This window comes from Dermochelys coriacea, chromosome 11 (assembly GCF_009764565.3).
Source record: "Dermochelys coriacea isolate rDerCor1 chromosome 11, rDerCor1.pri.v4, whole genome shotgun sequence".
Classification (NCBI taxonomy): domain Eukaryota; kingdom Metazoa; phylum Chordata; order Testudines; family Dermochelyidae; genus Dermochelys; species Dermochelys coriacea.
This window is the reverse complement of record NC_050078.2, coordinates 37547057-37574587: the sequence shown is the minus strand read 5'-3', so window position 1 is coordinate 37574587 and position 27531 is coordinate 37547057. Positions and strand designations below refer to the sequence as shown.

Genomic DNA, 27531 nt, shown 5'->3' with positions numbered 1-27531 from the left:
GGATGGTCTAGAATAGATAATACTTCGTCCTGCCATGAGTGCAGGGGACTGGACTAAATGACCTCTCAAGGCCCCTCCCAGTGCTACGATTTTATTATTCTAACTACAAGATAGTAGGTCAGGTGTTAGGCCCCAGGTATCTCCAGCTGTTTAATTTTGTGTGTACTGTCATTGTGATTGTGTGTGAACTCCCCTATTACAGATATCTGACAGAGTTTGTGGACCTGGGCAATGTCTCAGCATTGAGAACATTCAGAGTTCTCCGAGCATTGAAAACAATATCAGTCATTCCAGGTGAGTGCTAGGTTAAACACTGAGGCTGACTTTAAGGGTTTTATGGGCTTTTCTATTACACTTAATCCATTAGCAGTAAAGACCATTCTTTTAAAAATTACTGTTACTGAGTGACTCTCCTTGTGAATTCTCATGTTTTTTAACATAAGTATTCTTGCTTCCCGGTCTTTAGACTTTTATACACACACAAAAGAGGAGTCCAGATTTTAAATTTGACTTAGATTCCTTACCTTTATAACATTTTCTTTTAACAATCTGCCTTTAAGTTTAACAAATTCATGCATGAGAAAATTGCAATATGCAGCCTGTGTAATTCGAATCTTAGGATGTCAAATCTCTCTCCTCCATTAGAATCCAAATTAATTACTTTTTACTTTTTCTTACTACTGTGAAATTTAGCATTTATTGTAGGGATACATGTGATTGAAAATTTCAATCAATTTTTTTTTAAAGTTGAATCACTAATAAAGAGAAAGGAAAAAGATAATAAAGAATAGCATGAGCATTGCATGAGGTATTTATTATCTTAAAATGCCTTTCTTTACCATACCATCTCCGTTTGATAGGGTACACTATAATACAATAGCTAAAATTTACAACACAACAAGATCTTTACTTTTGCTATACCAATGTATTGTGTCATTGAAAAAACACTGAATGTATTGTGTCATTGAAAAAGCAAATGTTGGAGCAAGAGGCATCAGCAAAAAAATTTAAATTAGAAATATTTTTCTTTACATGGAATTCATGTAAAGTACAAATAATAGTCACTTGTTTTTCTGTGAAAATAAGTGCTTTGGAATATGTGCCACTAATTTCCATTCATACTTTCAGATTAACCAGTGTTCAGCTAATCATTTTTTTTCACCAATTATGAGATTTATTGTGTAAAATTTTAATTTTAAAAACATTGCAACCATTTATGTAGAACGATGCATGAAATCTTCAATAGTGTTAGAACAATTCATATTAATTTATGTCTAAAATAAATTTTTAAGATCACAGTAAAAATCCCTTTCTGTTTACAGGCTTGAAGACTATCGTGGGAGCCCTCATTCAGTCTGTGAAGAAGCTCTCGGATGTAATGATCCTGACTGTGTTTTGTCTGAGTGTATTTGCACTAATAGGGCTGCAGCTGTTCATGGGCAATTTGAGGAATAAATGTTTGCTGTGGCCCTTAAATGTATCTTCTTCTGAAACTCGATTTGCTCCATTCTTCATTAATGACACATTGTTTGACTGGAAGGCGTACATTGAGAAGAAAGGTAAGAAATACTGCTATAAGTTGTTAAAATGTTTATGGTTGAAGTCTCCCGTCGACTTACCTTACTCTTCTCAGGGAGCTGGAGTACTGGAGTTGACCAGAAAATGCTCTGTCATTGATTTAGCGGGTCTTCACTAGACCTGCTAAATCGACACCCACTGCACTGATTACAGCAGCACTGATCTCGCCAGTAGTGAAGACAAGCCCAAGAAGGATTGTGATTTCAAGTATGTTTAACCAGTAGGAACAGATGTACCAGTATGCCTAGAAATAAAGATCAGATTCCCTGAAAATCTGTCATTAAACTCAGAATTCTTTCTAAATAAAACTTTTATATTTTTTACAATGTGTGGTAACTTGAATTATAACTGTACTTTGATATAAATAGCTCTCTTGCACTGCTAGTGACTATAGTATTCATTTGCAGAGACCTTTCCTTTAAGGAAAAGGCCTTTGTGTTGTCTAACTTCTGAGCAAAGATTGACTATACATGTTGTATGAAGATTTTATGAAACATAGTGTACTAGAATCAGTCAACACACAAGTATGTTTTATATGCGAGTATATTTGTGCACCTTTCTATCATGCATGCCTTTTGGTAGTTTGAAATGAATGAGAAATTAATATTAACTAGAATATTAACAATAAGCTATATTTACAGTTGTAGAAATGTTCCTTATTTTCTTGAAGTGCACTAATTTAAATTCTTATCTTGAAAGTAAGCCTAATCTCTTATGTTTAAATAACTAAATTTCGTGAGTCAATTTTCTTCTTAGCAAAATGGGTTTTACAGCTACTGATGTTTATCGTACAGCACTGTAACTAAATGCAGCATTCCTTTAGTTCAATATTATAACATTTTAAAATTCTTTTTTCTTAATAGATCATTTTTATAGTTTAGATGGACAAAAAGATGCCCTGCTTTGTGGTAATAGCTCCGATGCAGGGTAAGAAATGTTGTATGTTATACTATGGCTTTGTATAAAAAAGATGTAACCTTTTGGCAACACAGCCTAAATAATTCATTTAGCTGGCTAACTGCACTGTCAATCAACCTATATTCTTTCATATTAGAAAACATCTGAACTAAGTAGGTAAAAAATTTAAAAATAAAAATATTTTGTAATATCAGTTTGCTTTCTAGAGACCTGTATTGGACTTGAAATTTCAGTTTCAGCTGATAGCAGTTGTACTATGAATGACTTAAAATATTTGTCTCCATCTCTTCCTTGTTAGACAGTCTTCATAGTTGACATTCCCCATCTCCACAGCAGCTAGAGGGAGATCAGATCTTTGTTCTCAGCCTGGGCTTAAGAAGAGCTCTGTAGAATTCTCAGCTTCCAAACTGCACACATGGCAGCCTCTGGGCCTCCTTTTGTAGCAGATCTTTCACAGGATTTTTTAAAGATTTGTAAATAAATGTCTCCCAGTTTATTCACTGACTTCAAGGTTTTTCTCCTCAAAACTGTCAAAACAAAAAAAATATTTCCTTTTGGCATTCTGAGGAGGGTTTGAAGGACAGCCCCTCTGCTCCCCCTCAGAAATAGCAGACAGACAACACAGGGAACCAAAAGGGTAAGAAATGTTTCCCCATTGCTCATCCTTACATATAATAGGCAGCTGCCAGAACAAAGATTACGATCCCTGCTGGCAAGGCCTATGCTGAGGCATTTGAGCAGTCTCCAAGGAAACTCAGCTAGCGCATTGGTAAGATCTGCACTGAAATGGCTAGCAGTCTTCAAGTACGTAAAAGGTTGTTATAAAGGGGAGAGCAATCAGTTATTCTGCTTATCCACTGAGGACAGGACAAGAAGTAATGGACTTAAATTGCACCAAGGGAAATTTAGGTTAGACATTAGGAGAAAATTCCTAACTGTAAGGATGATTAAGCACTGAAACAACTTACCTAGGTCATGGAATATCCATCACTGGAGGTTTTTAAGAACAAGTTGAACAAACACGTGTCAGGGATGGTCTAGAATTCTAGATAACACTTGGTCCTGCCTCAGGGCAGGGGACTGGACTAGGTGACTTCTCGACGTCCCTTCCTGTCCTACATTGCTATGAATTTATGGTTCAGTGGGCTATAAGGAAGTTTCCACTGATCAGACCGGGCCAGAATTAGCAGCATGGAAGTGGGGAGTAAATTCCAGTTTTGTTTTTCCAAGTAATTTATAAAGCCCTCAATGGGAATCAACCAATTCAAAAAAATGGGTACTTGAGATTGTCAGAGGAGGACATTCTGTAGAACTGATTCACTGTCCCAGGGACAAGTTTATCCTTTCCCCAAAGTTAAAATAAACCAACGCTATCAACAACAAAAATACTTTGTAACCTCTGAAGATGAAAGATGCAATAGTTTTTCCCTAACACAGTAGAGAAATACCCTAAAGAGACAGATACTTTGGAAAGTGCACAAGATATTTTTGTAATACAAATAGAAATGATTGTTTTTCTAGATTTCTGGTCTCTCAGTAAATCCACAAAGGAATTAATACTCCAGATGGAAATTCTGACATCCATTACTACAGCATTACTCCCATAAGACTTCAGAAAGTGAAGGTATACCTCCTGGAGGTCTGCTGAAGATAATATCATTAAGAAGTCATCAGGGATAACTTAGCTTCTGTTACAACAGGAAACATTTTTCAGTGCACAGCACTAGTTTATCAGACTTTTATAAGTATTCATAGAGATCATGTCATCCCTCCATTCAAATAAAAGTGTACATTTCTTATCAGGTCCCCTTCACGGCTCAGTGTAACATAGAGCCTAGCAGCCATCACTACATGCCTTTCGGAACAGGTATTTGAGCGAATAGGGAAGAGCCCTTACAAAACTTCTGCATTTTTGGATTGTTCTGGTCACTTCCAGCCTGACACTACAGTAAATCAGTACATAACAGATCTTGATCCAGAGCTGTACTAACCTTTCTTTGCAAATTCATCTGTATTATTCAGCAGCAATTCTCTGATTTGGGTCCAGAGACGCTGGTTGTTAGCAAGGATTCCAGAGTCCATGTAAGGGAGATACTTCAGGGATCGAAGAAGGAGACATGAGTTGAAATCCTGGCTCCACTGAAGTCAATAGCAAAACTCCATATTGACTTCAGTAGAGCCAGGATTTCCCCATGGAGCACTCTTCCTCCTCCAGTGGAGGATTCTTTATAAACATGGTGTGTATAAACTGCTAGGAAGGCTGAAAAACTCAGGAAAGGTAGATCTGGTTATGGTCTGGGCAGATGCTCTCATTCTATTCCTCAAGCTTCTGTGTGTAAAAGGAAAAGTAAAGGCAGAGTCTACTCTGTCATCTGGACCAGCATCCCTTTCAGAGCATCACAAGTCAGGTTGTGATTAACCTATTTTCATCCAGATCCAGTTGGAAAATCAAAAATGGAAGAGTTATATCAAGAGTTATATCACTGGGCTATACAGCTGATGGTTCAATCCGGTTAATACGGAACAGTAGAGTTAACCCCCTCAGTCTCATTGCTTCTGGCTCTCTGCAGATTCAGGCATACTTCATTACATCAGTTTACATTCTGTTTCTGTTGGAAGATTATTTCTGTAGCCATGATAAGTAGAAACTTATTTATAGTTTAAATTTAAACCTGAGTTTCTGCACATTCTGATTGTCATGCTGGCCAGGTAACTACATCATTTGAGCTGGATTTGGACCACAGGCCATATGTTTAATACCCCTATACTCTAGATTCCCTGCAGATGCAGTGTTTGGTAGAAAGATGTTGCAGAACATGGTACCCCAATAATCTTCAGTTTTCAATTTTCTGTATGGTTAAATTAAATCCTACTTCCTCCTTAGGGATAGTTTACTCTTTCCCATATTCCAAGAGGAAGACTGATATGGAGGGGACAGAGAAGTAAAAATTCTGTGTTATCTATGAATTTTCTTTCTAGGATCCTCCATGTCTTCCTGTCTGACCCTCACTTGTCCAAATTTTTTTCTGGTTATTCCTGCCTTGTTAAACAATTTGAAAGAAAGACTGTATTTCTTGAAAAAATCTTAAAATTTTGAGCAGAGGCTCTGCAGCAAAATATTTGAATTGAATGGCACATTTAAAATTTTACATAGTATCTTTCAGGTTGGTAAGCTAACAATCTAGAGAGTTCTTCCTTCAGGGTAATAGCAGACATTTTAGCTGCCTCTGGTGGCTGTGAGATGGGGAACCACCAACTGTGAAAACTGACTTGCAGGGTTCTAGAAAGAAAATCCACAGGTAAGACCAATTTTTTTCCCAATTCTGAAATTCACTAATTCCATCTTGATTGATCAACAAATTGCCAAGAAATCTGATGGTCCAGCTCCTCTTCCAGACAAATTTCAGCAGTATATATCTATAGTGGAATATAAGTACTGTAATTTCATTACATTTATGAGATACACTCTCATACACTGGGCCCCTTGTAGTCCTCTTTGGGGAAGCAGTAGAATTTTTTATGGAACTCCTGGGTTAAAGGGGAAAGTTACTCCCAATAAAGCTGTATATTTAGTGTCCTTGTAGAGATAACACAGAGCTTCTGGGAGAACTGTGCATCAGCTGGGTGATGCTGCTGTGGTTGCAGTTGGGGGCAGATGACTCTGAGTAGTGCTGCAGAGGAAAAGTTTGTGGCAGCCAGAGGCTGAGCAGATAAGCAGCAGACCCTGGACAGATCAAGAAGAGGGAGGGAGTGTGTGTGTGTGTGTGTGTGTGTGTGTGTGTGTGTGTGTGTGAGGGAGGTGTATGGTAAAGTTTGTCATGCAATATCTTCAATCTCTTTCCCATTTAGTTCTTGTTAACTTGTAAAATTTAGTAATCCACAATGAGTCTCCTATTCATTAGTGAAAGTTATTCAATTGAAAGACAATTTTTACTCTTTACCATTATTAAAAATCCAAACTAATTTAAATTAATTCTTTTTTTAAGTCAATGTCCAGAAGGATATACATGTATAAAAGCTGGTAGAAACCCCAACTATGGCTACACGAGTTTTGACACGTTCAGCTGGGCATTCTTGTCACTGTTTCGACTGATGACTCAGGATTACTGGGAAAACCTTTATCAACTGGTGAGAATGTAGTGAAAACTCTTTTGATATGTTAATGGTCTAAAATGAATTATGACAGAAAGAATGGTCTTTACATTTCTTATTACATAATGGTGTATTAAAAATTAAGAAGCCAATCATAAAATGATATTTGGGAACATTGTAGACTAATAGGATTTTCAAAGGGGGTACCTTTATCCCAAACTTGCAGGATCATACAGAATTGTGAAACATATGCTACATGATTTGTCATGCTTTCTATAAAACTACACACAAGCTTTTCAGAGCCCATTTTCATGACTGTATCAGGTTTCATTTGACACAACATTGTTATTTGTTATCTTCAGAACTGCAATACTGTGCTTAAGCAGTGAATAGTTATAATTTCAAAAGGTGGTAATCCACTCTTAAATACCTTGAGTCCTATTTTTGATAGCCATAAATTCATGGCTTTATATGATGGTGATTCTTCTTACAATAAGCTAGGATCTATTGTTTAGTTGATATTACTGATGGCGCTACTTTTAGATATTCTGGCCAGTCAAAGGGGAAGACACAACTAATACCTTTTCAGTGCCTAAAAATCCCACGCACAAATGTCTTTTTAATTATTTACTTTGAATCTTCTCTCTGAGATGATTATTAAAATCTCATATCCCCGCCCATAAGTAAAACAGGATTCCTAAATCACACCACCTTTCTCTCATACACACACTCAAATTTTGCATTTATTTTCATTTTGGTTTATAAAACAAATATTGTCATATTCAATATGAACAACCATCTTTGATATAGATACATAATCATTTTCCTAATTCTCAATCAGTTGTATCATTTCCCCCCAAGACTCTACGTGCTGCTGGCAAAACATACATGATATTTTTTGTTCTGGTGATTTTCCTGGGTTCTTTCTATCTGATTAATTTGATCCTGGCTGTTGTTGCCATGGCCTATGAAGAACAGAATCAAGCAACCCTAGAAGAAGCAAAGCAGAAGGAGACAGAATTTCAGCAGATGCTTGAACAGCTGAAAAAGCAACAAGAAGAAGCTCAGGTATCTGTATCCATACATTATTGTTCTTTTACCTAAAAATGTAACGTTGCATACATAAATTAGTGAAACATAGTATATAATTTAGTGGAAACTAGGAAAACAACAAAGCTTCCACTTTTTTTAACCGATGTCAGATTTGTTGTGATAGTACTTGTGAAATACACTTAAGAATGAGTCTGTCATTGAAGAAATTTCTAAACTTTAAGTGTTAATGGAGATTCAAAATGAGCAAAAAATGAGTTGGGGTTGTTTGGGTGCCCTAAATGTACATTTCCTATCTTACTGTGTTTTGGATTCCTTTTTACAGTAACCTTAATTCTGGATTTCCTGAGTTTATAATACTTGATTTTGGGATAATTATAACATCACTGTAATGTTTTTTGCCTTTAAATTACTAATATTTACTCTCAGCCTTAATTCCACTTTAAAGTGGTTTTTTGTCCGGGAATGTACTTTTTAAAAAGTAATCTAAAATGTCATAGATTAACATACTAAACAAGAAACTTTAAAGGTATTATACCATCCTATATGTCCAATGAATTAAATATATGTAATATCAAACCTAAATAATTTTTTAAAACTTTTTAAGGACATCCACCAGTATACCAGAGCAGTGCAAAGAAACCAGAATGCACCAACCAGTTAAATTGGTTTTACAGTTGCTTTGCATTTGAAGTGTATTGGTGAATCTGACCCTTAATTTGAAATGGACTTATTGGTTTAGTAGGCTGTGTTAGTGAGACCAGTGCTGTGTGAAGTGTGTGTGTGTGTGTGGGGGGGGCAAGGTGAGCCCATTCTCTGAGTCCAAAAGTCTCTGCTTTAAGAGCTCCCTCTATGAACCTACCTCAGTTCCTCTAGCAGTGTTGCCTGAATGGATAGTGGAGCTAAGAAAGCAGTGTCCTGGGGACCCAAGCTAGTAGGCAGCTACAGAAATTTTAATAATGACAGGTTTCAGAGTAGCAGCCGTGTTAGTCTCTATCCGCAAAAAGAACAGGAGTACTTGTGGTACCTTAGAGACTAACAAATTTGTTTGAGCATAAGCTTTCATGGGCTACTGCCCACTTCATCGGACGCATGCTGTGGAAAACACAGTAGGAAGATTTTATATACACAGAGAACATGAAACAATGGGTATTACCATACACACTATAATGAGAGTGATCAGTTAAGGTGAACTATTACCAGCAGGAGAGGGGAGAAAAAAAACAAAAAAAACCCCAACCTTTTGTAGTGATAATCAAGATGGGCCATTTCCAGCAGTTGACAAGAACGTGCGAGAACAGTATGGGGGGAAATAAACATGGGGAAATAGTTTTACTTTCTGTAATGAAACATCCACTCCCAGTCTTTATTCAAGCCTAATTTAATGGTGTCTAGTTTGCAAATTAATTCCAATTCAGCAATCTCTCGTTGGAGTCTGGTTTTGAAGTTTTTTTGTTGTAATATTGTGACTTTTAGGTCTGTAATCGAGTGACCAGACAGATTGAAGCGTTCTCCGACTGGTTTTTGAATGTTCTCATTCTTGACGTCCGATTTGTGTCCATTTATTCTTTTACGTAGAGACTGTCCAGTTTGGCCAATGTACATGGCAGAGGGGCATTGCTGGCACATGATGGCATATATCACATTGATAGATGTGCAGGTGAACGAGCCTCTGATAGTGTGGCTGATGTGATTAGGCCCTATCAGAGGCCTGTTCACCTGCATATCTACCAATATGATATGTGCCAGCAATGCCCCTCTGGCACGTGCATTGGCCAAACCAGACAGTCTCTATTTCTCACTCTCCTGCTGGTAATAGCTCACCTTAACTTATCACTCTCATTATAATATGTATGGTAACACCCATTGTTTCATATTCTCTGTGTATATAAAATCTTCCTACTGTATTTTCCACAGCATGCATACGATGAAGTGGTCTGTAGCCCACGAAAGCTTATGCTCAAATAAATTTTAGTCTCTAAGGTGCCCCAAGTACTCTTTTTCTTTTTGAGAAACTTGAAAGAACAGAGACAGTGGGACTACTTAATCAACCAGTGAGAATTCTTGACATGTATACAGTCCTCCTTTTACTTCCTGACTCATTGTATTAAATTGATTTAATCAAAATTAGCTGTAGAGGAATGATGGTGATTAGTTGAGTTTCCTTTGATATCTCAGTGTCCACCTAAGAGTTACGTGAACGTGTCTGTGTTATTTATAATAATAAAAATTATATGTATCTAGATGTATACAACTAGATACAAAGCTGCAAATGTAGCTTAATTACAAGCTGATTTCTTCAAATATAGTCTATGCATAAGGTTTCCATTAATTTTAACTGTATGGGGAGCTCGAATTTCTGCATTTTTCCCATTGTTAACATCATTCAGGACAAAGAAAATACTAAGACAGATACTAAATTTCTTAAAGGACACAAGTTTGAATTAATATGAATCAGTTCTCAGAAAATACTCTTTAAATCCAGTATGCAGATGCTGATGTGGGGAGGAGATGCTGTATTTATCATACAGAGCAAAGAGATTGAGTCCATGCTTTAAGTGTAAAATATGGACTCAATCTCTTAGTTACAAAGTTGTGACCAGCACTTCCCTAATACATTATGGGCTTCATCCTGTTCTCCTCACTTACTTAGCATTTACTAATTATTTCAAGTGACATTTTTGCAGAATTGAGTAGGATTTGGCCATATACATAAAAGCCACTTGGAGTAAATTTGGGAAAACAAGGATGCACTGTTTTAAAAGAGCAATGCTTTTTATAGTAAGTAGTAAAGGATTTGGTAGTTAAATGCATATTTGATATTTTTGTGTTTTAATAAGTAGTCAACCTTTTTATATGCCAGGCAATAGCAGAAGCGGCTGCTGAGTTAAGAGATTTCAGTGGCGAAGATAGGATTTGTGGGCTTTCAGAGAGTTCTTCACAAACATCAAAGTTGAGCTCAAAGAGTGCTAAAGAAAGGAGAAACAGAAGGAAGAAAAGAAGGCAGAGAGAGCTTTCTGGAGGAGAGGACAAGTTGGATGATGAAAAGCTTCCCAAATCCGATTCAGAAGGCAGTATCAGAAGGAAAGGTTTCCGTTTCTCTTTGGAAGGGAATAGACTGACATATGAAAAGCGTTTCGCTTCCTCCCACCAGGTACTGTTATAACTAATGCAATTGTAATTTTTTAGCACAGTGATCTGTTTGACATGGAGATTGTAGTAATATACAAGGCACAGCATTGTGACTAAACTGCATGATTGTAAAAGAGAGGGATAATTAAGGGAAAGTTTTTGTTACTTAGTAAACCCTGAAAACATTCCCCAAAATAATATCAATAAAACAGCTGTTCAATATCTTGATGTTATGATAATATAAATATGTGCACTACTTGCCACTGAAATCTACATTTACTCACAGCTAAAACCTCCTAACCTGTGCTTTCATATACCTTAAAAGGAATTGTTCATTCTTGCTGCTCTAGGGTCCTTGTGGTCTAGGATGATGTAGTAGTATTTAATGCTAGTAGTCGATAACCATTGTCAATTCTTCTTTTGTTTTTATTTTAATGAGTCCATATTCATTATACACAAATTTATAATACTGTAAAGGTTCACGGAATGATGGAAATGTATGCATTTTTCATATTGAAGTAATTCAGTGCAGTATACCTAGAAAGGTGATTTTTCTCTTTTTTTTCATCATTCAGTTACCACTTTACTGTAATGCTGTATGCATCATTTCACTTTCACAGAATGAACTGCTATTTCAGCTAACAACCTTTTATGTACTTGAAAACAATTATCATGTCTCTCACTCAGTTTTCTTTTCTCCAGACTAAACAAACCAATTTTTTTCAATCTTTCTTCATAAGTCATGTTTTCTATTATTTTTCTTGCTCTTCTCTGAACTTTCTCCAATTTGTCTACATCTTTCCTGAAAAGTGGCACCCAGAACTGGACACACAATTCCAGCTGAGGCCATATCAGCATGGAGTAAAGTGGAAGAATGACTTCACATGTCTTTATTTACAACACTCCTGCTAATATTTTCCAGAATGGTGTTCAGTTTTTTGCAGCAGTGTTGCACTGTTGACTCATATTTAGCTTGTGATCCACTATAACCCTCAGATCCCTTTCCACAGTACTCCTTTCATTTCCCATTTTGTATGTGTGCAATTGGTTGTTTCTTCCTAAGTGGAGTATTGTGCATTTATCCTTTTGAATTTCATCCTATTTACTTCAGACCATTTATCACATTTGTCCAGATCATTTTGAACTTTAATCCTATCCTCCAAGAACTTGCAACCGCTCCCAGCTTGATGTCATCCACAAACTTTGTGTATTCTCTATGCCATTATCTAAATCATTCATGAAGGTATTGAACAGAACCAGACTCAGGACCAATTTCTGCGGGACCATGTCTGATATACTCTTCCAGCTTGACTGTGAACCACTGATAACTATTTTCTGGGAATGGTTTTCCAAGCAGTTATGTATCCACCTTATAGTAGCTCCATTTATGCTGTATTTCCCTAGTTTGTTTATGAGAAGGCCTTGCAAGACTGTATCAAAAGACTTACTAAAATCAAGATATACCACATCTACCCCCCCCCCCCCCCGCCATCCACAAGACTTGTTACTCTGTCAAAGAAAGCTATTAGGTTGGTTTGACACTATTTGTTCTTGACAAATCCATGATGACGGTTACTTATCACCTTATTATCTTTTCAGTGTTGGCAAATTGACTCCTTATTTGTTTCATTATCAAAAAAGTCATTTATCACTTCTGCCATTTCCACATTTTCTGTTAGTCTTTCCCCTCTCATTAAGTAATTGGCCTACCCTGTCTTTGGTCTTCCTTTTGCTTCTAATGTATTTGTAGAATGTTTTCCTGTTACCCTTCATGTCTCTAGCCAGTTTAATCTCATTTTGTGTCTTGGCCTTTCTAATTTTGTCCCTACATGATTGTTATTTATAGTCATCCTTTGTAATTTGACCTAGTTTCCACTTTTTGTACGACTTCTTTTTTGAGTTTCAGATCCTTGAAGATCTTCTGGTTAAGCCAGGATGGTCTCTTGCCATACTTCCTATATTCGCTACATAGTGGGATAGTTTGCTCTTGTGTCTTTAATAATGTCACTTCGAAAAACTGCCAATTCTCTCAAACTTTTTTTCCTCTTAGACTTGCTTCCCATGAGAACTTACTTACCAACTCCCTGAGTTTGCTAAAGTCTGCCTTTTTGAAATCCATTATCTTTATTGTGCAGTTTTCCTTCCTATCATTCCTTAGAATCATGAACTCTACCATTTCATGATGACTTTCACCCAAGCTGCCTTCCCTTTTAAATTCTCAACTAGTTCCTCTCTATTTGTCAAAATCAAATCTTAGAATAGCCTCTTCTCTAATAGCTTTCTCCACCTTCTGAAATAAAAAATTGTCTCCAACTTGTTGGATAATCTGTGCCCTGCTGTATTATTTTCCAACAGATGTTTGGGTAGTTGAAGTTCCCTATCACCACCTAGTTCTGTGCTTTGGATGATTTTGTTAGTAGTTTAAAAAAGCCTCATTCACCTCTTCTTCCTGGTTAGGCGGTCTACAGTAGACCCCTACCATGACAACACCCTTGGTTTTTTACCCCCTTTATCCTTACCCAGTACCCTTACCTTATCCTTTCAACAAGTCTGTCTCCTATTTCCGTCTCAACCTCAGTTCAAGTGTATACATCTTTGATATACAAAGCAATACTTCTTCTCTTTTTTCCCTGCCTGCCCTTCATGAGCAAGTTGTACCTTTCAATACCAATAATCCAGCCATGTGTATTATCCCACCAAGTCTCTGTGATGCCAGCTATGTCATAGTTCTGTTTATTCATTAGTATTTCTCGTTCTTCCTGTTTATTCCCCATACTTCTTGCATTAATATACAGATATCTAAGATACTGATTTGATTCCCCCTTTATGTTCCCTCTTGTCTCTCCCTTGTCCCTGCTATAATGGTCCATGTTCCCCCCAGATTCTGACCCTCCCAGGACTCCATGTCTTGAACTTAACTGTTGACTTTTGTCTCCATCCCCTGATGAACCTAGTTTAAAGCCCTCCCTCACTAGGTTAGCCAGTTTGTATCAGAGGTACTCTACCCCTTCCTCAATAGGTGGACCCCATCTTCGCTCAGCTGTTTTTTCCAGAACACCCCATGGTCAAGGAAGCTGAAGCCCTCTTGGTGACACCATCTGCCCAGCCATGCATTCACTTCCTGGATGCATAATACAAATAGGTCTCTAGAATTTCCAGAAATCTTGGTTTACCAAATATTCAGAATAGTGTGAAAGGTAACATAGCCTAATGCAGATTTTTTCAAAAAATTACTTTTTGGTTTAAATTTAGCAACTCCGATGAACAGTGATCTCTGGTGGTCATGTCTGTACTCTTTCTCTGTTTTATTTCAACCTCAGAAATGTATGTGTGTGTTTTTTAAATCTGGTTTGAGAAGACTTTTTAGGGCATGTTAACTGATTTTACCTTGACATGTGTTTTTATATATTTACAATTTTTCAAATAAGTTTAATTATGTTTTCCTATAGTCTTTGCTGAGCATTCGTGACTCCCTGTTTTCCCCAAGACGCAACAGCAGAACGAGTCTTTTCAGCTTCAGAGGTCGAGCAAAGGATGTAGGATCAGAAAATGACTTTGCTGATGATGAACACAGCACTTTTGAAGAAAATGATAGCAGAAGAGGTTCTCTTTTTGTGCCACTCAGACATGAACGGCACAATAGTAACATTAGTCAAGGCAGCAGGTCATCAAGGAGGCTTCCAGTGAACGGGAAGATGCACAGTACTGTGGACTGCAATGGTGTGGTTTCCTTGGTTGGTGTACAAACATCACTCTTGTCACCTACTGGACAGCTTCTGCCAGAGGTGATAATAGATAAACCAACTACTGATGACAATGTAAGGAAGTTTTAAATAGTACAGGCATGATGGCCTTTTGTTACTGCATCAGCCTGTGTTTCTACAGAATGGAATACTTTGGGAATGATCCCTGGTTGGCCAAACTGTGAATGTTACTGCATCCTGCAATAACTTTTAGTATAATAAAATAGGTCTAAAATGATTTTATATATTCATGTGGAACTTACTACCTGTACTTGCAAACACACTCTGAACTAATAGGCTGAAATACCAAATTTACTGAATGTGCAAAATATGAACATTTAGTTTCTACATCTGCAGTAAGGAGGTGTACAAAACTGAATACTGAGTAGCATAAATAATGTGCTACTTTTAGTTCTGTTTCAGGATCCAAAATTCAGACATTTGGCTTCCTAAACATTTAGTGTATCCCTTCCTTCCTTTTTTCTCATTACATCCAATTATTTCCTTCACTCTCAAACTCCCTCTGTCTCTGTTTTCTGACAAACTTCTTACTAGCCCCTGACTTTCCTCTCTCTCCCCATGTCTGTGTACGAATGTGTGTGCTCATACACATAGAGCCCACCCCACAAGCTTTTAGGATCCTATTGAGAGATCCAGAAGTTCTAGTGAGCCTCTTTTCTTGATCTCAAAAATGCTCTGATTAAATTTCTCGCACTAAGGTTACACTGCCTAGAAGCATGCCAGATTTTAGTAGGGACGGAAGGATGAACAAAGGGATCTAGTATGCAGCGTGTTCTGGAGAACCTTATCCTGGGTTTTCTCTAGTCAAAGGAAATCTTTACAGGTAGCAACAGCACCAAGGTCCAGCAGAATCCCATAGCACCAGGACCCTCTGACAGGATCCTGAAACCAGGGAAGAGAGCTTTTAGGCCATCAGAGTCCATAGTAGGGAAGGAGGTGTGTGGACTGTGCATGTGTGAGGTGGAGGGACAGGATCATAATTAGTTAGAAGATCGTAACTATGAAATCCAACCTGCAACAGCCCCACCCCAAATGCTAGAATCTGTGCATATCTTTTGAAAGCGCATATGCGGCATGTTATAACCGGTAAAGTTGGGAAAATCTGTCCAGCCTGTCAGCTATCATTTCAAACAATACTGAACAATAAACTGCTCCTTGTTGTATCCACAGACATTTTGTGAATGTCTTTTTACAACTTTTACAAATTTCAGTTGAGAGGAAAATAATTATTACATAAAGTTAGCCTACATGAGATTTTAGTTTCCATGCGTATCTTGCATTTTGATCCAGTCTGGAAATAGAGGGTAAAGTGAGACAGTTTAATCTAGTGCACTAAGCCTTGGAATGGAATATTTTTTTCCGGAACTCTTATTCAGAAAATCAGACCATTAGAGAATTGTATCAATTTAATGTGAGCCTTATCATACGCTCCATGTGTTGTTATTTTATTTTCTTAGAAATATTTATTTATTTTAGTGTAGAAATTTTCAGACATGCTTGCACACACACAGTGTCTCTTAATATGTATATGCAGGGTGTGACTGCAAGTACATGTATACCTTCAGTCTGTTAATTTCCAGATTCATCGTCCCTACCCTTACTTACTTGAAAATAAATTGGCATGCTTGGGCTCAGTTCAGTCAGACTTTTATTGGTAATTGAATTTGAGTTGATAAAAAGTAGATACCCTTTACAGTAAATATCTCATAAGAAGAATCAGTCATGACTAAAGCTGCGATTTAGTCATGGGTATTTTTAATAAAAATCATGGACAGGTCACATGGAATAAACAAAAATCCATGGCCTGAGACCTGTCCATGACTTGCACTATATACCCCTGACTAAATCTTAGCTAGGTGGGAGGGGCACTGCTCTAGATGTGAGAGGGAGGTCCTTCTTTGGTGTGGGACAGGTGGCACCAGCTGCCAGGGGCCACCAAGCTGCAGCTGCTCTGGCTGCCCCGGGGCCACGCCAGCAGTACCAGTGCAGCTGTCTGTGGAGCCACTCCAGCAGCAGTAGGTATGGCTGTTCCTGGGGCCAGCTGCTTGGGCGGCCCTGGGGTCAGCCACACCGGTCGCTGCAGAAGTCATGGAATTTGCGGAAAGTCACAGAATCCAGGACTTGTGCGACCTCTGTAACAGACACGAAGCCCTAGTCATGAGTGCAATAATAGACTGACAAAAAAACTTTTTACAAATTTCAGTTAAGAGGAAAATAATTATTACATAAAGTTAGCTTACATGAGATTTTAGTTTCCATGCATATCTTGCATTTTGATCCAGTCTGGAAATGGAGGGTAAAGTGAGACAGTTTAATCTAGTGCATTAAGTCTGGAACTGGGAGCCAGAAACCTCCAGACTTCTGATTCCAGCTCTGCCATTGACTTGCTGTGTTACCTTCGCCACATTGCTTAACCTCTTTCTTTTACGATTTTCCCATCTGCAAGATGGGGTTAATAATACTGATTTCAGAATTAATTAGTTAATGTTTGTGTAGCACTTTAAAAATGTGAAGTGCTGTACAAGTTATCAATAGTAGTAGTGTCCAGAAATACACTTTGGAAATAACTGAACAATACTTTTTGAATACGGTAGATTGTTACAAATAAAAGTCTGACATAATACATTGCATAAATATAAAGGTGCATGTAGCATGATTTCCTTGGAGCTCAGATTCATTATAGAAATGTTCGGTGTCTGCTTATAATATTTCTGAATTTAGTGTAATTAATCTATATTGAATTTGCAGAGCACCACTTCAGGATTAGAAATAAAGAAGAGGAGGTCAAGTTCTTATAAAATATCAGTGGATTTGCTGGAAGATCCAACTATAAGGCACAGAGCAATGAGTATAGCCAGCATACTCACAAACACAATGGAAGGTGCGTTTAAAAAAACACAAACAAAACCACAGATGGGTGAATTTACTTTGCTTAGAAAGGTGTTAAGTTTATGGTTGTCATTGAGGAGATGAAAAAGAGGGGCAGAGAAGAAATATCATATTAAAAACAAATGAACATAATGAAAATTGGATACAGTAAAAATGATAGGATGAATAGAGGGGAAGAAAAAATTATTCTAAATAGATTAAAGCGCATCTTCTTTACATTGGTCATTCACTTCTGTTAGCCTATTGGCATGGGATGGTATCTGCTCCTAATAATTTGCACAAGATTCCTGTTAACTGGAAAATGTTTGTTTGTTCTAATTAAATATATCCTTGAAAGTAAAAAAACATGGATTAAACTAATAGGAAGAAAATGTTAGTGAAATTAAACTAGTTTGCAACTCCCCAAAATAGTTTGAAAGGTTTACAAAACCTCAGCCCTATTTTCCTGTTGGTTTTTGTTGGTTAATCCAGCTCTATTTTCCTGTTGGTTTTTGTTGGTGGTGTTTTTTTTTTCATGCAAGTAGGTAATTTAGATTTCTGAATGGATTGAAGTATGGAGGCTGGTTTTGAAACATTTTGGTCCAAGACGGAAAGAATCTTTTCTATTTTTGTTAATTTACTTATTGAATTTAAAAGAGAAACTCAAAAGAAAAGAGAAGTTTTTTCAATTAAGATAAATTTAAGCCTATTTCCTCCAGGTCCCTTTTCTATTTTTTCTATTCCTACGCCGCCTACACCTGCAACATTAATACCATACTCAAAACCTAACAAGGCTTCTCCAATCTACCTCTTGAACCCATTACCATGTTCTTGTTTTGAGCACTGTAGCATCCCCAACTGCTAGTATTGCTACTTGTACTATTGTTTTCCTGATTCAAATATTTTCATTGACTGATTAGAATGACTCAATACCTCATTCACACATCTCATGCCACGCCCTAAAAGGTAAGCCTCAAAGTATGCAAGGTTTAAAAATTTGAATTTAGTTTGCAAATTTCAACCCATAGTTTTCACTGGCCTTTTCCCCACTTTTAAACCTTAAATTGAGATATAAAAATAAAGAGTAGAATCAGTAGATATTTGTCTTCACTTTGTTTTTACACATTTCTCTTCCTCTAGAACTTGAAGAATCCAGGCAAAAATGCCCACCATGCTGGTATAAATTTGCCAACACTTTCTTGATCTGGGACTGTTGGGCTCCTTGGTTAAAAGTAAAACATATTGTTAGTTTGATTGTGATGGATCCATTTGTTGATCTTGCTATTACCATCTGCATTGTTTTAAACACGATGTTTATGGCCATGGAATATTATCCAATGACTAAACAGTTCCACAGTGTGCTTTCAGTTGGAAACCTGGTAAGTCTGTCAAAATGTATTGTGATATGTGAATACAACCTCTTAATTAAAGTAGAATTCATATCTGATTTATTTTATCTTACAAAACAGATTTTAAATTACGATTATACAATGAAAAGTGGCTCTAAAAAGGCATTTTTGAGGTGTACTATATGATTTCCACATGTTTGCATAGGTTACAACTATTAGCTGTTTGGTAGGATTTACAAAAACATTTAAAATTTACAATTTGTACCCTTTAAGGGCTAGAAGCTTGGGGCCAGCCAACTCTAGTTACTAAGCAGGCACACCTCAGAGGGATCAGGTGATTCCATTATATAAGAGCAACAGAGAGCTCCAGAGAGTGAGAGAAGGGACTAAAGAGCTGTTCTAGGCAGGGGGTAGCACGGAAAGAGACTGAAAAGGCAGGCAAAATACTGCAAAACTCTCCAGGCCGGGAGGTTTGAGAGAGACCCTGAGCAAGTTTGAGGCCTTACAGAAGGGACTGTTGCTGAAACCAGAGACTTTTTGTTTTAGGACTTTTAAGTTTTGGCTGGGTTCTGAGGTAAGAGTCTGTAAACTGTTGTTGTTAAAGTACTTTACCAGAAAGCTCCATTAAAGAGCAAAGCGCAGATGTAAAGCAGAGTGTATGGCTTCTCTTTGTGGGCTACCAAAGGAACTCAGTGTTACCTCATTGACAAGGAAACAAAGGTGGGTGCCACAGAACAATGTCAGGCCACAAGGGGGCGCTCAGAAGGCAACTGCCAGGCTGCCCCACCCTAAACTCAACCAGGGATCTGAAAGTCAGTTTGTGTTATTTCTGGCTCTGACATGAATAAAGGCTCTGCAACCAGAAATTAGTTAACAATTCCATGCATGATGCACGAGGCAGAAGAGAACCTTAATTCATTCTCTCATAGTACTAACAGGAGTGAAAAGAAGTAAAATTTGCTTTGCCTGTTAAAATAAGTAGATCTTACTGATTACCCACAAGAGGCAGATCTATTAAACAAAAAGGTGTCAATTTTACATAGTCCCTTTAAGAACATTTCCTGATATACCTTGAAGCATTTATTTGACTTTGACTTCTAGAAGAGGAAGAACCCATGGGCAATTCTGGTCCTATATGCTATTCTGGTTGTTTTTGTTGGTTTTCTAGAATACCCACCTATATTTGATTTTTAGAGGAAATATTTTTATTTGTGTTCTAACTCTTCTCACTGTGAGAAGCAAATTGGGGCAGCAAACTGCCATTTAGAGCACATACAGATACTCTTATTTGGATTATTTGAATCTCAAATAGTTTTTGTAAACTTTCACTATGTCTAGAGCTGCTGAGCATGAACTGAATGTCAAGCCCTTGAACCAAACCAGACAAAGTACAGCTGTCTCTCTTGCATTTGAAGTAAAATAAGTTTGTCAGAGGTAGATTGATCCTGAAATACAAGATAAGGATTACATTTGAGGAGAAGGAAAATACTGTAGGCGAACAGTTGTCACAGGTTTTCTGTGATTGTGTCTGTCCCAAATCCAGGAAAAATGAATCCCAGATATCAGTTATTCATTGAATAGACCCACTAAAAGTAATTGCTAAGTATGAATGATCTAATTGTGAGATGTGCAAAAACAGGTATTCCTTCATACCGTCAGGGTTCCATGTTTACCCGCTCACTTAGCTAAAACTCGTAGATTCATAGATACTAAGGTCAGAAGGGACCATTCTGATCATCTAGTCCGACCTCCTGCACAGCGCAGGCCACAGAATCTCACCCACCACTCCTATGAAAAACCTCACCTCAGCCATTGCAGGTTTGCTTTTTGAGTTGTATGCTTCTTATTGGGGGGGGGGAATCCTATAGTACATAAATGCTCTAGCTTTCTTCTGCCTATTCCTTTTTTTAAAGGTTTTTTCATCCCTTGGTGCTAAAACAATGAATATTTAATATCTTGTATTGCACTTGTATGTGCCATATATTCTTTGACTTTCTTTTGGCTGAGCCTATTGCAATTACTTCCACTATATTTCAAAAGATAGGGCTTTATGTTCTGAAATGCTGATCACCCACAACTTATTTGAAGTGGAGTTGCAGATTCAGCACTTCTTAAAATTAGAACCCATAACTACGAGCAGTTTGTTGCTTGTTTCTGTACTCCTCTGGAAATGGTAAGCTGACAGGTTAGACTTCCTTCAAAATTTTAGTTGGTTCCTTCCTGTAGTTGGTCTCCTTTCTTATGTTCCAGTAATGGATTTCATTGACTTTTTATTTTTAAGAATATCTTCTTCTCCGAGTGATTGTCCACACAGAATCCATTTGTCATGTACATGCACCTCAGGTGCCTAAGATCAGATTATTTTTGACTAATAGGTGCAACCCCAATGGACACTATGTCCGAGGTGCCCTTACATTCCCCCCTTCTGCAGATATAAAGGGTGGAGTGGGCTCAATACCTTCCGACTACCCATGGCTTCAAGGCAATCCTCGGTAGTGTAGGATTTAGTATAGTTAGCAGTTGTTTCGTTTAATTGCATATAAATATTTTATACCTAGCTTATATTTTATTTAGCTTAGGATCCCCTTATCCCATCCCCACCCCCACTAGACAAGGATACTTAAAATCATAGCAGAAGCAAGGTCACCAGGATTTATAACCCGTCCATGTGTGATGCTGCAGTACCTATCAAGAATGGATACTCTCGATGCCTGATGTGTTGTTCTTTCCACGTGTCATTCTTTCTGCAAGTACACCCAGAGAGCCAGGGAGGCGAGAAGTCTTGCTGTGGGAGAAATTGATGCAGTCCTCCTCAGACTCAGGCAGGAGGACATGTCCATATGATGTCTGCTGGGTACATCTACTGATTTAAACCACAGAGATCATCCAAGTGGGTCTCCAGCAGCATAATAACTTGTTAGCTAGTCATATGGGATTCATTCAGTCATATTAGAGCTCATTCCACCTATGGTAGAGTCTGCATGCCTTTTTGGGGAATGTTTCCATACCTGAAATATGTAGAGCACCTGTGTGGAAATCAGTCTACCATTTACCACTCACTATTACCTTGTACATGTTTTCAGATTGGGTGTCATATGGGATGAAATAGCCACTTCCCAGAAAATAGACAACTGTTTGTTAGTTACCGAGAGTGGAATCCACATGGACAATCCCTCAAAGAAGATTGAATGGTTACTTACTGATAGTAACTGGTTCTTCGAAATGTATTGGCCACAAAGATTCTAACTTGCCCTCCTTCTCTGCTACTACAGAGTCCTACTCCTCTGAAATTCTGGATGATGAAGGACCTGGGGTGGGGGTCGGGGGAGGTGGGTAGGAAGGCATAGGTGTGGCTCCAGCAAACACTGCTGGTCAGAAAGAATCCAATCTTGTGCTCATGGGACACATGCAGCTCATGAGTGGAATCTGTGTAGACAACACATCTAAAGAACCACAGTTCTTTCTCAAGGGCTCTACAGATTATGGGTACTGCATCACCTTGTGGGGCCTTGCAGTAGAACCCTCTTCTAGCAGTCTTAGCTAGAGTGTTCTCGCACCCCCACCCCTCCCCTGAACATCCTGACAAACGGAGGGCAAGGCCAGGTAGTGGGTGGAGCGTCCTCCCCACCTCCGTTTTTTCCAACCACCTGTCAGGACAAATGCAAACCCCTCTTGTCTTTGAAGCCAGAGTCTTGTTTCTACCAAAATAGTTGGAGACCGCTTATAGCAGCGGTTCTCAACCCATTGGGCCGCATGCGGCCCAGCTGTCTGCTAAAGGCCGCCCAGTGCAGGGTCTGGGTTCCTGGCTGCCCAATGCAGGGGTTTGGGCTCTTAGCCTGTGGGGTTGGGGTCACCGGCTGGCTCTGGGGTTGGGACTGCTGGCCAGCTGTGCAAGATCAGGGTCTAGGCTGCCACTCAGCTGCCTTGCCACTCACTCCCACGTGGCCAGGTCCAGGGTCGGGGCTTCTGCCCGGCCCTGCACAGTAGGGTCCAGGGTCCCTGTCGCTTGACCCCACCACCCAGGGCTCCACTCCTGGCCCCACTGTGTGGAGGGGTCTTTGGGCAGGAGGCATTGGGCATAGGGGGGATAGGGGGGAAAAGGGTTCATGCAGGAGCATGCTGTGGTTCTCAATCTGCGGCCCAGGTAACATATTGTGGGCCGCATGTGTGGCCCACAATGATAAATAGGTTGAGAACCACTGGTTTATACTAAGTCAATAAATAGTTAGGATGTCTCTCCGATTTCAGGGTATGGTGAAAATGAAAAAAAGCCAAGGTTTAAGATGTGCACTTCCTGCCGGGCTGTGTTCTTGATATCCAATGACTACATGCAGTGCCTGAAGTATCTGGGAGAAGGCCACTCACCTTCTGGATATTCAGTCTGCCAGACTTTCATCCCCCAGAGACCATAAGGACACAGACTTGTCTGCATCTCTTTCTGCTTAAGGAAGCCCTCAAGTTTGGGCCCTCTGGACCTATTCAGACTTTGGCTCCAACATCCAAAGAGTCAGGCTTGGCTCTGGGGTCCTCCATTGGTTCTGGTCAGCTGAAGGGTTCCAAGAAGCCACAGCACCTATTGGGCCCAGACTCAGTTCCTGTGCTTCCTCAGTCAATCCTTCTGAGCCAATACATGTTCAAACCAAGGGTAGCATGGTTGGATCCCATGCCCAGAAGAAAAGTCAAGGACCAGTTCAGCCACCCTCTCCAGTATAGTACCTCATGCCTCAGAGCAATCTGATCCTGACATAATCCCTGGGGCTGTAGGACCAGGGTCATTTCTGGATCCTGGAGGATGGATGTAAGCAGTGCTTCTGAACTAGGGCCATCAGTACCTTCAGTCTCAGATCCTGCGGCACCAAGGAAAAAGGATAGAAGCAAAACCACCAATGTTAGCAATGTTAGTCACTTCCTGCTCATAAGAGCTATCGGATCCATTTGATTCTGATAGGGCAACCATGATTCTGATGCAGAGATCTATTCCACCTTCAGCTTCAGTAACTAAGGCGATGAGCCCACAGATCAGATGATGTCCAATTCTTTAGTTCCACTGTTGTTTCTTGACCCGATTCTGTTTTGTTTCCAGCTACTTCCTCGGTTCCAGAAAGTTCTGTCACTGTGGCAGTCCAAGTTCACCTTTTGGCTCCAGTGCATGCCTCACATTCAGACATAAAGCACACAGTGCCTAAGAGGAGATGTTTCCTGGGTTCTAGGGTCATCGTCTTCATTTCCTGTTAGGAAGAACAAACCAGTTGCTGATTCTTCCCCAGAACAATTCCCAATCCCTCCTCTTAGGACTCCTACAGGGTCTCCCCAAAAAGCTGGATCCCTCCCTCCTGATCTGTTACTCTTCCCAGTATGTATTTTCTCACATCCTGACATGGAACCTTCCAGAAGAAGGAGAGAGGAAGAATGCAGAGACCTGTAGTGAAGTTTGGACCACCCTTTGGTGTACGCCCTGTTGGCATGTTCCCAACCTCCAGTTGTTGGAGAGACTAGAAATTCAGGACCTGTTGCCTTATTGGGAGCCTCCTCGGGACCTCTTCATTTATCCACTTGGATGGAAAGGTGACATTTTATCTACAAAGAATCTGAAAACTTAAAGATCCTCTGACTCGACTCACCTGGATCAGTTGACAGTACAGACAGTGTACTCTGTCTCAGGAGACTGACAAAGAGAGAGTTCCTGTCTTTGGACAGGAACATTTAGAAACAGACAAACTTTGAGCCTGACCTATCGCTGGATGAACTTGTGGGGGGTGGCTCCTGCCTCCTCTCCTTTCAAGAATGTGGTGCACTTTCATGATGTGGTGGATCATATGGTGTCCACTTTGAGTCTCCCTGTGGAAGAGACTTCCCACCCAGTATCTGATATACTCAGTGCTATTGCCAAGCATAGGATATCACTCACCATCCTGGATGGGTTGTTACACCTGGCCAAACCTGTATGGTCCAATCCTGTCTCTTGTCAACTCGTCTCTAAGAAGGAGAACAAACTATAACAGATACCTTCTGAAGGATTCTCTTATTTCCATATTTACCCAGTCCCCAATTTGCTAGTAGTGGCTGCTGCCAGCAATAGGGCATGATCGGGGAAACCACACTCCACTCCAAGTGAAAGACGGGAAAAAGACTGATTCACTGAAGAGAGGGGTGTTCTCCTCATCCCTTCGTACTGATGTGAACAATTATCAGGCAGTCATGGCACATTATTAATTCCATGTATGGGGAAAAATGTTGCCTTTGTTCCAGGACTTGCCTGACATCAGGAGAAGGTTGGCCAACATCATCTTATTGGAGGATCAGAACGTAGCCAAACTTTACCTCAGCACCTCCTTTGATGCTTTGGACTCTGCTGCCAGAGCATTGCCAGATAGTCATGGCTATCAGGACGTGTCAGTCCTTCTCTCTAGCTATGGATACTACAGGTAAGCTGGAAGATCACCCTTTTGAAGGGGAGAGTCTCTTTAGTGAAAAAACTGACCATTTATTAGAAAAACTAAGACATGAGATCAACAGCTTAGTCTCTGGGGTTGATCCCAGCTACTCAAATGAGGCCCTCCACTTCCTCTTTCCAATAACAAAGGCAGCACTACTCCTGGCCTTTAATGTTCTACTCTTTGTCCAGTCACCAGATAACAATATCAACAAACTGTAGACTCACAGAGCTGTTATAGAAAGAGGCTTTTCAAACAAGGATCCAAATCCAGAATCCGCTGCTTTGTCAGTGCCCTTGTCCCAAAATGCCAAGTCTCAGTTTTGACGAGCCGATCGAGATCTAGAAGTAGCCCTTTTCTACCCCTTCCTTTGGATACAGGCTAGCCCACTTCATTCATACATGGAGGCAGATTACCTCAGACCAATGGATCTTAAAGATTGTGGAATTCAAAAGACTGCCTCCCTCTTCAGGGACTCCTCTCATAAAGCATTTTTTCTTGCAGAAGTTGGAAAGTTGCTTTGGATAGGAGCAGTTGAGGGGTTCCCACTTACAGAAGATGTCAGGCTCCCAATATTTTCTGGTTCAAAAGAAGGATGGAGGGTTTTGACCAATATTAGACTTAAGGGAATTGAACAAGTACATCTGGATGTTTCAGTTCCATATGTTGACCCTGGCCTCCATAATCCTTTTGCTGTCAGTTCTGGATAGGCTCACGACTCTTAATCTAAAGGATGCTTGATTCTGTATTGTAATTTGTCAAAACCATCAAAAGTATCTTTGAATTGTGGTGGCTGGCTGCCATTTTCAGAAGGTGCTTCCATTTGGCCTTTCCACAGCACCCATGGTACTTACTAATTGCCTCTCCATTGTGGAGGCATATCTGAAGAATCAGGGTATTTTTGTTTACCCTTACTTGGACGATTTGGCTACTGTAGGATGCTGGGCATGAGGACCTTTTGAGCCACATAGTCACCATGACCAATCTTTTCTCAGACCTAGTTTTTTTCTTAACATCCCAAAGTTGATCCTCTGTCCTAAACAAAGAATTCCTTGTATAAGTGCTCTCTTAGTAAATGGGAGATCTTTTCTGCCAGAGGACAGATTTCTCAAAATGAGGCAATGTCTATTAAAGTTGCCCCACACGAAAGATAAGGTTCTACCACATGACTCTGTTTGCCTATCTGAAAATGAGACCTATGCAGCACTGGATGTCTCAGGTCTAAAGTCCAGGTTGGGACAGTCTTCAGTTATTGATCACCAGGCCTCAGAATATCACTCTCTCTAGATTGGTGGTAAAGCAAGATGAACATGCTGAAGCGTGTGCAGTTCAATCCTCTGGGTCCATCCTGGACAGTGACTTCAGATGCATCAAGCAATGGTTGGGGGAATACTCCAATCACATAACAGTTTGAGGGCACTGGCCTTCTAAGGAAGGAACATTGCACATCAACGCACCGGAACTAAGAGCTGTTCATCTGACTCCGATCATTCATAGATTCATAGATACTAAGGTCAGAAGGGACCATTCTGATCATCTAGTCCGACCTCCTGCACAGCGCAGGCCACAGAACGTCACCCACCCACTCCTATGAAAAACCTCACCCATGTCTGAGCTATTGAAGTCCTTAAATCATGGTTCAAAGACTTCAAGGAGCAGAGAAGCCTCCCTCCAGTCAACCATGCCCCATGCTACAGAGGAAGGCAAAAAAACCTCCAGGGCCTCTCCAATCTGCCCTGGAGGAAAATTCCTTCCCGATATGGCAATCAGCTAAACCCTGAGCACATGGGCAAGATTCACCAGCCAGATACCCAGGAAAGAATTTTCTATAGTAAATTAGATCCCATCCATCTAATATCCCATCTCAGGGAATTTGGCCTATTTACCCTGAATATTTAAAGATCAATTACTTACCAAAATCCCATTATCCCATCATACCATCTCCTCCATAAACTTATCGAGTATAATCTTAAAACCACATAGATCTTTTGCCCCCACTGCTTCCCTTGGAAGGTTATTCCAAAACTTCACTCCTCTGATGGTTAAAAACCTTCGTCTGATTTCAAGTCTAAACTTCCTGGTGGCCAGTTTATACCCATTTGTTCTTGTGTCCACGTTGGTGCTGAGCTGAAATAATTCCTCTCCCTCTCCTATATTTATCCCTCTGATATATTTATAGAGAGCAATCATATCTCCCCTCAACCTTCTTTTAGTTAGGCTAAACAAGCCAAGCTCCTTAAGTCTCCTTTCATAAGACAAGTTTTCCATTCCTCGGATCATCCTAGTAGCCCTTCTCTGTACCTGCTCCAGTTTGAATTCATCCTTTTTAAACATGGGAGACCAGAA

At 39.5% G+C, this 27531-nt stretch overlaps 1 protein-coding gene and 1 long non-coding RNA gene across 8 annotated transcripts in view; one reads left to right on the top strand and one right to left on the bottom strand.

Annotated features, from left to right (window-relative positions):
- LOC119863439 (sodium channel protein type 2 subunit alpha-like) overlaps window positions 1-27531 on the top strand; it is a 234482-nt gene that overhangs the window by 83296 nt on the left and 123655 nt on the right. For 4 of the 7 annotated variants that reach the window (XM_043505227.1, XM_038421924.2, XM_043505224.1 and 1 more), the window contains 9 exons: window positions 203-294; window positions 1323-1559; window positions 2442-2505; window positions 6483-6624; window positions 7450-7656; window positions 10502-10792; window positions 14220-14588; window positions 17283-17415; window positions 18543-18781. In XM_043505227.1, the coding sequence (XP_043361162.1) occupies window positions 203-294; window positions 1323-1559; window positions 2442-2505; window positions 6483-6624; window positions 7450-7656; window positions 10502-10792; window positions 14220-14588; window positions 17283-17415; window positions 18543-18781 (1774 nt within the window). The remainder of the gene's footprint in view (window positions 1-202; window positions 295-1322; window positions 1560-2441; window positions 2506-6482; window positions 6625-7449; window positions 7657-10501; window positions 10793-14219; window positions 14589-17282; window positions 17416-18542; window positions 18782-27531) is intronic. The other 3 variants (XM_038421927.2, XM_043505226.1, XM_038421930.2) reach the window with 3 other exon arrangements.
- LOC122458105 overlaps window positions 7505-27531 on the bottom strand; it is a 169871-nt gene continuing 149844 nt past the window's right edge. The window contains exon 8 of the long non-coding RNA XR_006277976.1: window positions 7505-7578. This is a non-coding gene — a long non-coding RNA (uncharacterized LOC122458105). The remainder of the gene's footprint in view (window positions 7579-27531) is intronic.